Source organism: Adiantum capillus-veneris, chromosome 27 (genome assembly GCF_014529385.1).
Source record: "Adiantum capillus-veneris isolate H3 chromosome 27, ASM1452938v2, whole genome shotgun sequence".
In the NCBI taxonomy this organism is placed as follows: Eukaryota; Viridiplantae; Streptophyta; class Polypodiopsida; order Polypodiales; family Pteridaceae; genus Adiantum; species Adiantum capillus-veneris.
Window position 1 is genome coordinate 53,241,697 of NC_140957.1, and position 11,251 is coordinate 53,252,947.

Genomic DNA, 11,251 nt, shown 5'->3' on the forward strand with positions numbered 1-11,251 from the left:
GGTTTATCTTTTGGGTTTTTACACTATTTTTTTCTATTTTGGGGTGGAATTTCTCCTTTTCTCCATGCCTTCAACCGGCATATTTGAAATTGAAAACGACACGATATTAAGCTTAGACACATTTTTCCCAAACACTGCCTGGGAAACATCAATTGGCACTATCCACCTCTACATTGCTATTTTATGCTCACAGATGCCTCCTTGACGTGTACTTCTCGCACTACTACTTCTTACATTTTTGTACTTCCTCTTGATGAGATGCTCACATGAGCATTTCTAGAGGTCTTCATGGACACAATATATTGCTCCTTCCTTTTGGCCCCACAAGAAGTTTTAGACAGATTCTCACAATAATTCCCACATTGTGACTTACCTCAACATCATGAGCTTCTGTGAGGGAGGCACCGCATACCTAGCTAGGTACGATTGGGGGCAAGGGACCGCCGGCCCGGTGGTCCCTTGCCCCCAATCGTACCTAGCTAGGTATGCGGTGCCTCTCGAGCAGAAGCTCATGATGTTATGCATTGTATGAAAAACATTGAAAAGACTCCGTTTTCTGATATGAGAAAAGTTCTACATATTCTTGTGGGGGGAGAGAGAGAGAGAGAGAGTAACGTTGTAGGAACGATCCCAACATACCTCAATGATCTATTCGATCATCGATGACTCACAAGCTGTGTGAGTGAGAGAGAGAGAGAGAGAAGAGGGAGAAGAAAGTCACACATTTAAGCACGTATGCAGTTGATTGACTCACCAAAACTCAAATTGACGATGGATGGTTGTTTGAAGCCTTGAGGGGGCTCTGAATTGACCAAGTACCACGGAATGTGTGAACAGGGTCTTCAACAGCACATTTCTCCCCAAGGCGGCTTTGGGCTTTGAGGTTTGAACAGGCCACTTGTAAGCTTCTCCGTGCTTCTCAAAGAATGAAGGCCATAAAAGAAAAGTCACGATCAAATTACCAGCACTTGAAAGCTCAGCCTCTATGCTTCGTCGATTCTCTCTCTAGGGCCGAATTTTTTACACCTTATTTTCCACAGACAAAAGCTTCTTTCTTTACCTTTGGCTTCAAGGCTGCAAACTTCAAAGAGCTCCCGAGTCCCGGCCCCCCAACACAGAACCAACCCCACCCCCAACAGTGCCAACACACACACACACACACACACACGCAGAGGCCTGGGCCCTGAGGGTGAGTCTTGAGAGAAGGAGAGAATCGCAGATGCCAACCATAGATTGAACGTGACGAGTACACGCATTCCCTCATCATCATCAGCCAGCTGCCAACCCGTCCACCCCCTTTCATCTCCTTGCTCTCCTTCTCTCTCTTCTCTCTACGCACATGCAACATTGCGACAATAAGGTGGTCACTTCTGCTTCGTCCTCTCTCTCTCTCTCTCTCTCTCTCTCTCACACACACACACACGCGCGGGACATCCTTCAGGTTTCTTTCTCTTTCGTGTACACACACACTCACACTTTCTCTCTCTTATTACACACATTGCCACACATGCATGTTACTGCATTGCCCCCCTCCCTCGTGCGTTAATCTTCAAGTACATGAAAATACACGCACACACACACATATACACCGTCGGCTCTGCACCAGTCAAAACTTTAATCCGCCCATCTTGAGACCCACAAACGAGCTCTTTTAATTAGACTAAAGGAGCGCGCCCTCTGCAAGATCCAATCACAAGCGCAGCGTCGTCCCCAGCTGATTTCCATTTTGTACATTACTTGTCTTTCCATCTCTGCTGGCAATCCACTCCAGTTAATTAGTCGAATCGAAATTCAAGCAGGACAGGGTCCATCGTATCAAGCGCCCCTAAGGTCCCCTTTGCCTGCCTGCAACAACACCCCGCATTCCGGGGCTCTTTGATTTGTAAAATTTGCAGTTTGCGCCTGCGGCCTGTGCACTCTCTCTCTCTCTCTCTCTCTCGGCCTGCACTGCCTTTCTTCTCTGGTCTTAGTCTGCAGGCTTTGTCCCATATTGTTGATCTCATCTCTTGCCCGTACTGTCTTCGATCCGGCCCTTCAACGCTTATTATCTGTTACGCACATACTCCCCCGCACCACACAGACACAACACGCACGCATACATTCTCTCCCAAGCGCACAGGACGCACATTTACCCCCGATTTCTTGCTCTCTCAAGTCTTACTGGACTGAGCTGAAGGATTGCCCTCTCTGCGCAAATATAGTATCTCTCTCTCTCTCTCTCTCTCTCTCTCTCTCTCCCCCCCCCCCCCCCCCCCCCCCCCCCCCCCCCCCCAACACACACACACACACACACACTGTCACAGAGGAAGGTTCTCTCTCTCTCTCTCTCTCTCTCTCTCTCTCTCTCTCTCTCTCTCTCTCTAACACACACGTGCCATTTAGAAGGTTGAGTTCCTGAGCTTCTGTCTACACATTGTCTTGCGGATGCCACACATTCCATGCATTTCCTCTCTAATTTGCTACCCTCCTCTGATCCTGATCCAAATTTTATTACACACATGCAGGGTCCATTTCTGACTGGCAAGTGAATATGTCTACAAGTGTACAAATGCGCAAGCAAAGCAAGAAAAGAGGGGAGGTACTGTCATTGTTATCCTAAACGGTGGTGTAAGGACAGATACATGCATGCAATAGCTTAATATAGCAGTGCACTAAGTGCTGAGATTTGAGAATTTGTGGGCGTTTTAGTGGCTTCTGCACAATTCTATCTAAATGGAAGGCAGTTCGTTATATACTGGCATATTTTCTGAGGCTAGATGTGCTCGGATCTCAATATGGTTGCGTAAATGCATTGTCTGGACTGCATTAGTTAAAGCTTGTCCCCCCATTTAGCGACTAGGGAGGAATGGCTTCAACACCATAAGTTGTTGTGGCCAATGCACATACTTCAGCAGGAATCATTGTCTCGCCGGTTTGTAGATTGCAATTACGGGGTAGCTAGGTTTGTAAATTGTAATTATGTGTCAACTAGCTCAAGCTTTCAGCTGGAATGCTGTAATGAAGACATTTCACACCCACAATTTGACATGATTTTTGGTTGCACAATACAATGCTGTCGCCGATGCAATTCTATCTCTAGTGGATTTGTGCTCATTCGTATGCTATATGCTTGATCTTACAAGTCTCCATTCAAAGTCTACACTCTTCCTCATGATATCTGAATCCAATCAAGAGTTAAGGCTATAGATGCATCAAGTTCTTGAGCATACGCCAAAAAAGATGGTGATTTGATCTGATCTTTTTTGTGCTCTCATGCAGGTATTATGGCCCCGCATGATGATGAAGAAGTGGCTCAACATCAAGTCAACAGGAGATGAATTCAGTGCAGATGAATACAGCGCAGATGAGCATGACGATACTGACCTTGAGAATGAAAGCGAGTGCGAATGTGACAGTGAAGGTAATTTGTTGGGCCAACACTGATGCTTTCTATTCTATATTAACATTGAGGGATGTATTAGCTCACAATTAAAAACATGCAGAAGTCACACCAAAGGTTCCAAGGAGGCACACCACTAGAAATTTCTCTCCTTCAAAGCTAAGGAAGGATGGAGGAGATGGTAATTATCTTTTTCTTTTAAGCATGGAAACAAATTATCCTTATGGTGTTCCGACAAGACAAGGGCTAAGGCAACGACATCTTTTGGCAGATGAGGGAGTAAGAAAGAGCCTGAAAAGCAATGGACGACAGCCTGAAACCATGCGAAAAAAGTATATTGATATGGAGGAATTGAGGTGCACACAATTTCACAAAGAAAGCAGGGAAGGAATGTATAGAAGCTTGTGTTCCTTATTGGTTTTATTGCTAAGACAGGGTAGCTGTTGGGACATGGAATGTGGCAGGCAAAATACCACCTCCTTACTTGGATCTCAAAGACTGGTTGGAGATGCAAAATGCAGCTGACATTTACGTATTAGGGTATGATCTGCATTTTCTGTCACTGATTTTCTTCGATCTTTCGAAAATTAGATTCTTCTATTTAAATAGCTTCTTGAGATTTCTAATTGCATGCTCTTGATACACTTATTCTCTCTGCTTTGATTTGCAGGTTTCAAGAGATTGTGCCCTTGAAAGCCGGAACTGTTTTTGGTGCCGAAGATATCAGGCCCACTCTCCAATGGCAAACTCTGATACGTGAAACATTGAACAGAGAAAAGTCTGGGGAGTGTGCATGTTATAGTGCCCCTCCCTCTCCTTCAAGAGAAACAGATTTACAAAGCTCTGATAGCTTAGTAGAGGATTCTGAAATGGATAACGAGCGCATTCTTATTGACGAAGAGACTAGCATCATCCCCTCAGAGCTCCCTCAATCGCAAAGCCGAGAACTCGAGGTTCAATCCAAGGGTTGCATCAAGCCTGACCTATTAGGAGTCTACAGGTGCACAGAGCGTATTGGTTTTAACAGACAGCGGCATCAAAGAACCAATTCTGAGCCAATGACTTGGCTCTCTTTTCCTGATGGTGGATCGACTGATGAAGAGAGTCTTGCTAGACCTCTGCTATCACCTATATCGAGTATGTATGCAAATCATAGCAAAAAGCAAAGACGCTATGTGCGTGTTGCTAGCAAGCAAATGGTGGGGATTCATATTTCTGTATGGGTCAAAAGGAAGCTGCGGAGGTTCATTCGCAATCTGACAGTATCATGTGTGGGCCTTGGTATAATGGGCTGCTTGGGAAACAAGGTCTCCCTCTTGGCTTTATCTTTTCTATGCATCAAGTCATCGTTTGGTTACATTTGAGTCCATTTTTTCTTGCATATCTGCTATGAGTTTGTCAATGGACATTTATTCTTGTTTTGTATGGGATGCTTGGGAAGCTGTTGAAAGGCATGTAAATGGAGATAAGAGGGCTTGTTAGGGCTGTGTTTTATCTGAGCCATAACAAGGGTACATTGTAAGTAGGCATGGGTTTCTCGAAGACTTAGTAATATGATGCTCTTACCCACATGGTATTTGCACTTGATTGTAGGCTATGCAGAAATTCGTATTTTAATTTGCTTCTTCTTGACTCATGATGTTCTCGCTCTTCGGTTTTCAGGGCTCCATATCTGTAAGCATGATGCTTCATGAGACTAGCTTTTGTTTCATTTGCACTCACCTTTCGTCTGGTGAGAAAGAGGGGGATGAGCTGCATCGAAATGCAGATGTTGCAGAAATATTGAAGCGTACTCGGTTCCCTTCAATCAAAGATTCCGAGACAGATGTGCCCAAGACCATATGGGGGCATGAGTAAGTTTCCACGGTTATGAGCAAAGGGGTTTCTGTGTGCTGTGTTCAGATTGATGCATCATTGCATGCTGCCAAGTTTGGTTCTTGAAAGTTTGGTGAGGGGCATGCCAATTGTGTTGTGTATGGGTGTAGACCATTTTCAAGAAGATTATGTGTCTGTCGACCTAAAAAGCATTTTTTGTTGCAGAAATCTGTCTGCCTCTGAGTGTGCACACATATATACATGTGTGTAGGGCATGAGTGTGCTTGCATGTATGGTATGTGGCGGAGATTGCACCGAGAGTTTGCCTATGTTATATGTTTCTTAATGTTGATGTACTGTTTGTGCAACATTTGGCAGTCGAATCATTTGGTTTGGAGATATGAACTACCGCCTCAATATGCCAGATGGCAAGGCTCGCTTCCTTGTAGCAAGAGAGGACTGGACAGCTTTGTTAGAAAAAGATCAGGTAGCTGAGGATGCCAAGCATGGGTTGTTTACCCAGAAATACATTCATTAACACTCTACTCTGCACATGCCAATTTTGCAAGGTATACTTAAGGTTCTCTTTGTTTGTGTTCATAGCTGAAAAAGGAACTTTCACGAGGACATACCTTTGATGGATGGCGTGAAGGCACCATATCTTTTGCTCCAACCTACAAATACATAGTAAATTCCAACCGGTATGCTGGACAAATTGCTAAGCATGGAGAGAAAAGGCGAGTGCCTGCATGGTAAGAGCCTCTCGCATCACTATGCATTTATCCCAGCAGTCATACTACCGAAGTCTTATTGTGTTCAGACCCCATTGGATCTTCTTGCTGCATTCTGTTTGACCTCGCCAAGAGCATACGAGGATTAAACCCAGGGGCTACTTCTCAAACATGGATTGTTTGGGCTATTGGCCGCTTCCCCATGTACATATGATGGACATCCAGAACCAATCTCTGTTCTGTTAGACAGTAGTGTTTATAATCTAGTATGTGTACATGTGAGTGCGGCGGACGTGTGTACGCTTGCACATGCGTACACACAATGCACATGAGTGTGTGTGCACACCACGTGTGTCGTGGACGTGTGTGAGCACACACATGCAGAGACACTTTCACTAGAGCCATCACACGTACATGGTTGTACTTGTACAGTGCGCATGCAGGAGTAGTTATTTTTACACTTACACTGTTTTGGATTTGTTACTGGAATTTGGTGAATGCATTACATACATATCGTGTCATGTTGTAGGTGTGATCGAATATTGTGGCATGGAAAGGGATTGAGGCAATTGTCATATAGGCGAGAGGAGCTGACACTCTCTGACCATCGGCCAGTAGTTGGAGTTTTCCTAGCAGAGGTTGAAGTCTCTGGAGAGCAGAAATTGAAAAGAGGACTGATTTTTAAGAGCGCCAAGGTGGAGGTTGAAGAGCTCTTATGGCAGATTGACCATTCAACAATTAGTGGCAAACTCCATCCTGATCAGGTAAAAAGAGTTTTAGTACATCATCCAAAGAGTTTCATTACCTTCCTTTTGTCCATGTGAAGGATGTCTTTTATGGAAGACTTCATGGACACCAAGTACAAAGTATCAAATGAACCAAGCAACACCAGCCCCCCCCCCCCCCCCCGGGACCCCCACAATATACAAACACACCCCAACCCAACCAAATACACACACACACACCACCACCACCAAAAGTAGGTCATGCACAACTAGAGTAACACCAAAATCCTATTCTAGAAGATATGTACGTAAAGCATCCAAGCACTAATGGGTTTGATTGCCTAATCATATCTCCTGGGTTCCAACTTTCTGCCTCTTATCTATTGGGCCTTGTAATCAGCAGCAGAATTGAGAATGTCATAGGACCAAGGTTGCATTTGTACACTGTTATCAGGGGGCTGTACCATACGTATTGGTTGTGTATTGTACACTATGTACCAGGCTGATACATTGTCCTTCAGGGCTTTGTTCCTCTTGCATTGCTGCCCATTCTTGCTCTCTTGACACCCTTCTAATGAGTGCAGTTTCTCTCAACAAAGGAGAGCTTCAGTGGTTGAGATATTCATTTTGACATTGATTGTGTTCTGAACTATATTGTTGCGATCCTCAAGCATCATCTTTCTTTGCTTGTAGAAATCTCATCAACTTGCTGAGTAAGATTACCATGGCTTGAAAGCAAAAGAGCAGAGAGCACCTTTTTGGTAAGATTTGACAATTTTCTCTTAGGTGGGTCTAGTGCAATTGCAAATTATTGTTTCCTTAAATTACTTCAAATTTCTTTCAAAGTGCAGGGGCATGACCTGTCAAAGCTTTTGAGATCGACTTAGTCGACTGAAGATCATGGATTGTTGAACCATTCTGCTGTGGTAATGAGGCACATCTTTCATTGTGGCACAAATTTAAAATGATATTTAAACTTAAATTCCTTATAGACATTCTGAAGAGACTTCATTTACCTGCATTTTGTGAAGCCTCCAACGGCTTTTGTTTGAATGCAGGAGTTGCTTGCACTAAACTGTTCGGTAGATGCTTTGCAGGCTTTAACGAAGCGATGAAGTATCCAAAGGAGACTTCCTTTTGCAGGGCTTATCTGTGCAATACCTCCCTGATACAATTATGTATGCTATCCAAAACAAGGTTCTTATTTTCCCCAATAACAAGGTTTTTATTTTTTTCTGGGGACAAGGTGTTTTTATTGTTTGCAAGGAGCATTTTAATCTACAATGAATTGAAATTCCGTTTGGCTGGTCTGTATCATAGTTACCAAGAATTGGAAAATCGGAACGCAGAACAGGAACGCGCATGAATATGCATTCCCTGTTACGGATATTTACGTCTAAAACACGGAATGTGGTCTGTATATCAGGGAAAGTCTTTCCTGTTTTCAGTCCTTGCAATGTGGGGTGGTGTGTCCAAGCTCAACACGAGATTGAAGGAAGAAATATTGTTTGTGATTAAAAAAAGGAAGACTCTTTTTCAACCAAGGATGCAAGTTGCTCGCTCAAGTCTGCAGCAAGTACTTCTTCAGTAAACAGAGCCTCAAAGATGTCTTGCCAGGAGTTCATTTACTCTGAATTAGCTCCTTTTGTGTTTGCAAGAGGAAAACAATCACTTCTTTCATTGTCAAACATGTACATACAATTTCATGTGTGTACATTTAAGTGCAGCAAGATGGGTATGTAACTCTACATCCCAATGTAAACCCTTCGGGTGTTTGTAGAGATTGTAAACAGCAGGAGGTATGCATTGGTGATATGATTCAATGCTAGTCTCTAATTTGGGTTATGATTGCCAGTCAAAGTTAGTACCATATTACAACAGTGTTTTGTTGTTTAGATGGTGCAGATATTGTTTAAATAATCCAAGATTCACATTGTGTGACTGCTATGATAAAGCAATTAAATCCAAATGATGCTAAGCTACATGATTCTGATGATGATTTTGAATGGTTGACTCAGAAAGGTGGCAAATAACGCAAGGAAAACTAATTTTGGGGAAGGAAGATGCACATGCAATATTGTCATTGCTTCTCATAAAACACAAAGGCTCCTACAAGCTTTTTTTTGCAATTTATCATGCTTATGAATCTTGGGAAAAGGGCATCAACTTAAGCCATGTACAACCATCGAAGTTGTCTCGGTTGGAGCATGATAGAGGAAAGAGAAGAAGAGAGTTTTATAGTCGTAGGAAACTATCCCAAGAAACCTTAAAGATCTAGTCGATGAGGAGTTGAACTCAAGACCTCTTATTCAAGAGGGAAACGGCATAACCAATCTACCACACTTGGGTGATAGAAGAGGACAATATGCATTTATTCTAGAGCATTAGGACATTGTGTACTCGGAGGATTAGTAGGCCAATTAGTTGATGTGTTGCAGTTCAGAGACTATCTAACAGTTTAAAAGTTCTCTACAAATAAAGACAACAAGGAGGATTACATTTTACTATATTATTGCCTTGATTGGTGCTCTAACCAAGAGTTAACCATACATTGTCTCCATTGTCAACCAATCTGCTATCTAGCACGTGTGATTGTGATAGATGAATAAGAGTAATGGATATTGAAAAGCAAGAAGTGATGCTTGAATTCATTGGGCTTCCTCAACCGAGTTATTGTTCGACATGAGGGATAGGCACATTATGATCCAAAACCCGTTAAGGGATCAGAATTCCTACATAATCTTCCAAGAGTATAGGATTATCAATATTTGGTGCCATGGAAAGATTACCTCTGAATGAACATAGTAGAATTTATATCTACCATGAATCTATTATATTGTCATTCAGCACAAGTTGTAGGCACATTAAGATCCAAAAATCTTTCATGGATCAAAAGTTCTATTCTTCATGATAGAAGCCTTATTAATCATTGGTGCAATGGGAAGATTGTTTCCGAAATCATTGGTGCAACGGGAAGATTGTTTCCGAAATACACATAATAGGAATATATGAGAAGAATCATGTATATACCAACGAGTAGTCATCCTACCGTGTGGGCCTCGTCATTGATCTTTTGAATATTTAGAAAAGGCCATAAAATATAGGAGCAAGTTTAATGTTGGGATGCTTTTAATCTTTTTTAGCCATTTTCCGATTCTAAGCATATATACTAGTTTCCTTCATGTGTTTATTGTTGACCAGTTTAATGTATTGGGATTGACGTTGTTGAATGGACTGAGTTACTTCACAAAGGATTCGGCAATGGCCTCTAGCAATTCTACTGGACTTTACTTCCAAGATTTATGATAGATGTAAGCAACTTTTGGCCATAAATACTTATAAATGGTGGTTTTCCTACAATAGAGTGCATAGAGTTGTTATAAGAAAATGTCATAAAGGTAAGTGCTCATCCAAATTTTGTTGGTCGTCAATTGTGTAACACCTAAGGGAGTTTGGAAAAACGTGACTATGCATAAAAAAAGATCACTTTAAGAAAAAATCCATCTACATTTTTTATGAAGATCTTTGTAGCTTGTGGCACCGTTAATGTTTTTTTGCATGCAATGAAATAACAAATTTTGCTAAATCTATCAACAATAGTCCATATCATATCATGCCATATAAAATGAAAGGAAATCTTGTAATCAAATAAATATTTAACTCTTGTCAAGATGCTCGAAAGGAATATGCAGAAGTATGCGAAATCCTTGGGGCTTGCCATGTGCACATTTTACATGCGAACACACAATGCAAATAGACACAAAGTGATACACATCACGTTTCATGTTAGGCCGATAAAATTTTGCTAAATCTATCAACAACAGTCCATATCATATCATGCCATATAAAATGAAAAAAAATCTTGTAACGAAATAAATCGAGAGGCCCAAGAATATGCAAAAGTATGAGAAATCATTGGGGCTTGCCGTGTGCACATTTACATGAAAACACACAATGCAAGTAGACACAAAGTGATACACATCATGTTTCATGTTAGATTGATAAAATTATTTTTCATAAGTAGAAAGTATGATCAAAATACCTTGTGGCCTATATATGCATTTCTTCTAATCCCAATTGTCAAAAAGGTGCAATCACACAAAATCTACCCAAAAAAAAGAATGAAAAATCAGAATATGAGTAATCATTAGTTGACATCCATTTTATATGCATCATTTCATACATCCTCATGATAAGAGCAACGCATAAGATTAGAAGAAGTGGAATTATTAATTAAAGGACACCTATGAAGTGCACCTGCAATAGAGATTTTCATGACCAAGTTGATAAGATCAAAGGTTTAAAACATTGAACAAATGCTATGGGGAATTGGTCAAAAGGTGTAAGTACTTTGTTGGCTAATTTTTTTTAAAAATAAAATCCATAAAATAACAAGATAATGTTTCCACATACTAAGAGCATCACCAATAACAAGAAACTTCTTGTCATAAATACCATATATATTTTTTATTTATTTTAAATTTGGGACTTTTCAGAGCATCGAATGGTCATCTTGCACTAGTATCAATAACAACTAGAAAGAAAGGCCTTGGTGTCTGACATGTATGTGTGAATATGTGTTCAAAAGGCTCATTCTAGTT

General features: G+C 41.4%; 1 protein-coding gene across 18 annotated transcripts; it reads left to right on the plus strand.

Moving 5' to 3' along the window:
- Nucleotides 1-1,626: 1,626 nt before the first annotated feature.
- On the plus strand, nt 1,627-8,495 carry LOC147421990 (type I inositol polyphosphate 5-phosphatase 4-like). Of its 18 annotated transcripts, none has more exons than XR_015186880.1 (15): nt 1,627-1,830; nt 2,505-2,578; nt 3,259-3,400; nt 3,483-3,560; nt 3,651-3,735; nt 3,815-3,919; nt 4,050-4,686; nt 5,042-5,232; nt 5,573-5,681; nt 5,798-5,946; nt 6,455-6,689; nt 7,344-7,411; nt 7,502-7,576; nt 7,748-7,847; nt 7,971-8,009. XR_015186880.1 is itself a non-coding variant. In XM_086503830.1 (15 exons), the coding sequence occupies exons 2-15, from the start codon at nt 2,531-2,533 to the stop codon at nt 8,014-8,016; spliced, it is 1,974 nt and encodes a 657-aa protein (XP_086359956.1). In that variant the 5' UTR covers nt 2,063-2,200; nt 2,505-2,530; the 3' UTR covers nt 8,017-8,495. The 18 variants fall into 18 exon arrangements, 1 of the variants encoding a protein (XP_086359956.1); XR_015186891.1 differs by lacking the exon at nt 1,627-1,830 and adding an exon at nt 2,063-2,200 and having other exon boundaries at nt 7,497-7,576; nt 7,709-7,871; nt 7,971-8,495; XR_015186892.1 differs by lacking the exon at nt 1,627-1,830 and adding an exon at nt 2,063-2,200 and having other exon boundaries at nt 7,497-7,576; nt 7,737-7,871; nt 7,971-8,495.
- The last annotated feature ends 2,756 nt before the right edge of the window (nt 8,496-11,251 follow it).

Bases quoted from the DNA above. Each gene is read 5' to 3' on its own strand.
- LOC147421990 (XM_086503830.1), top strand. From the start codon at position 2,531: ATGTCTACAAGTGTACAAATGCGCAAGCAAAGCAAGAAAAGAGGGGAG. The intron at 5,233-5,572 runs GTAAGTTTCCAC...AACATTTGGCAG, and splicing joins AAGACCATATGGGGGCATGA to TCGAATCATTTGGTTTGGAG. The intron at 7,577-7,747 runs GTAATGAGGCAC...GATGCTTTGCAG, and splicing joins TGTTGAACCATTCTGCTGTG to GCTTTAACGAAGCGATGAAG.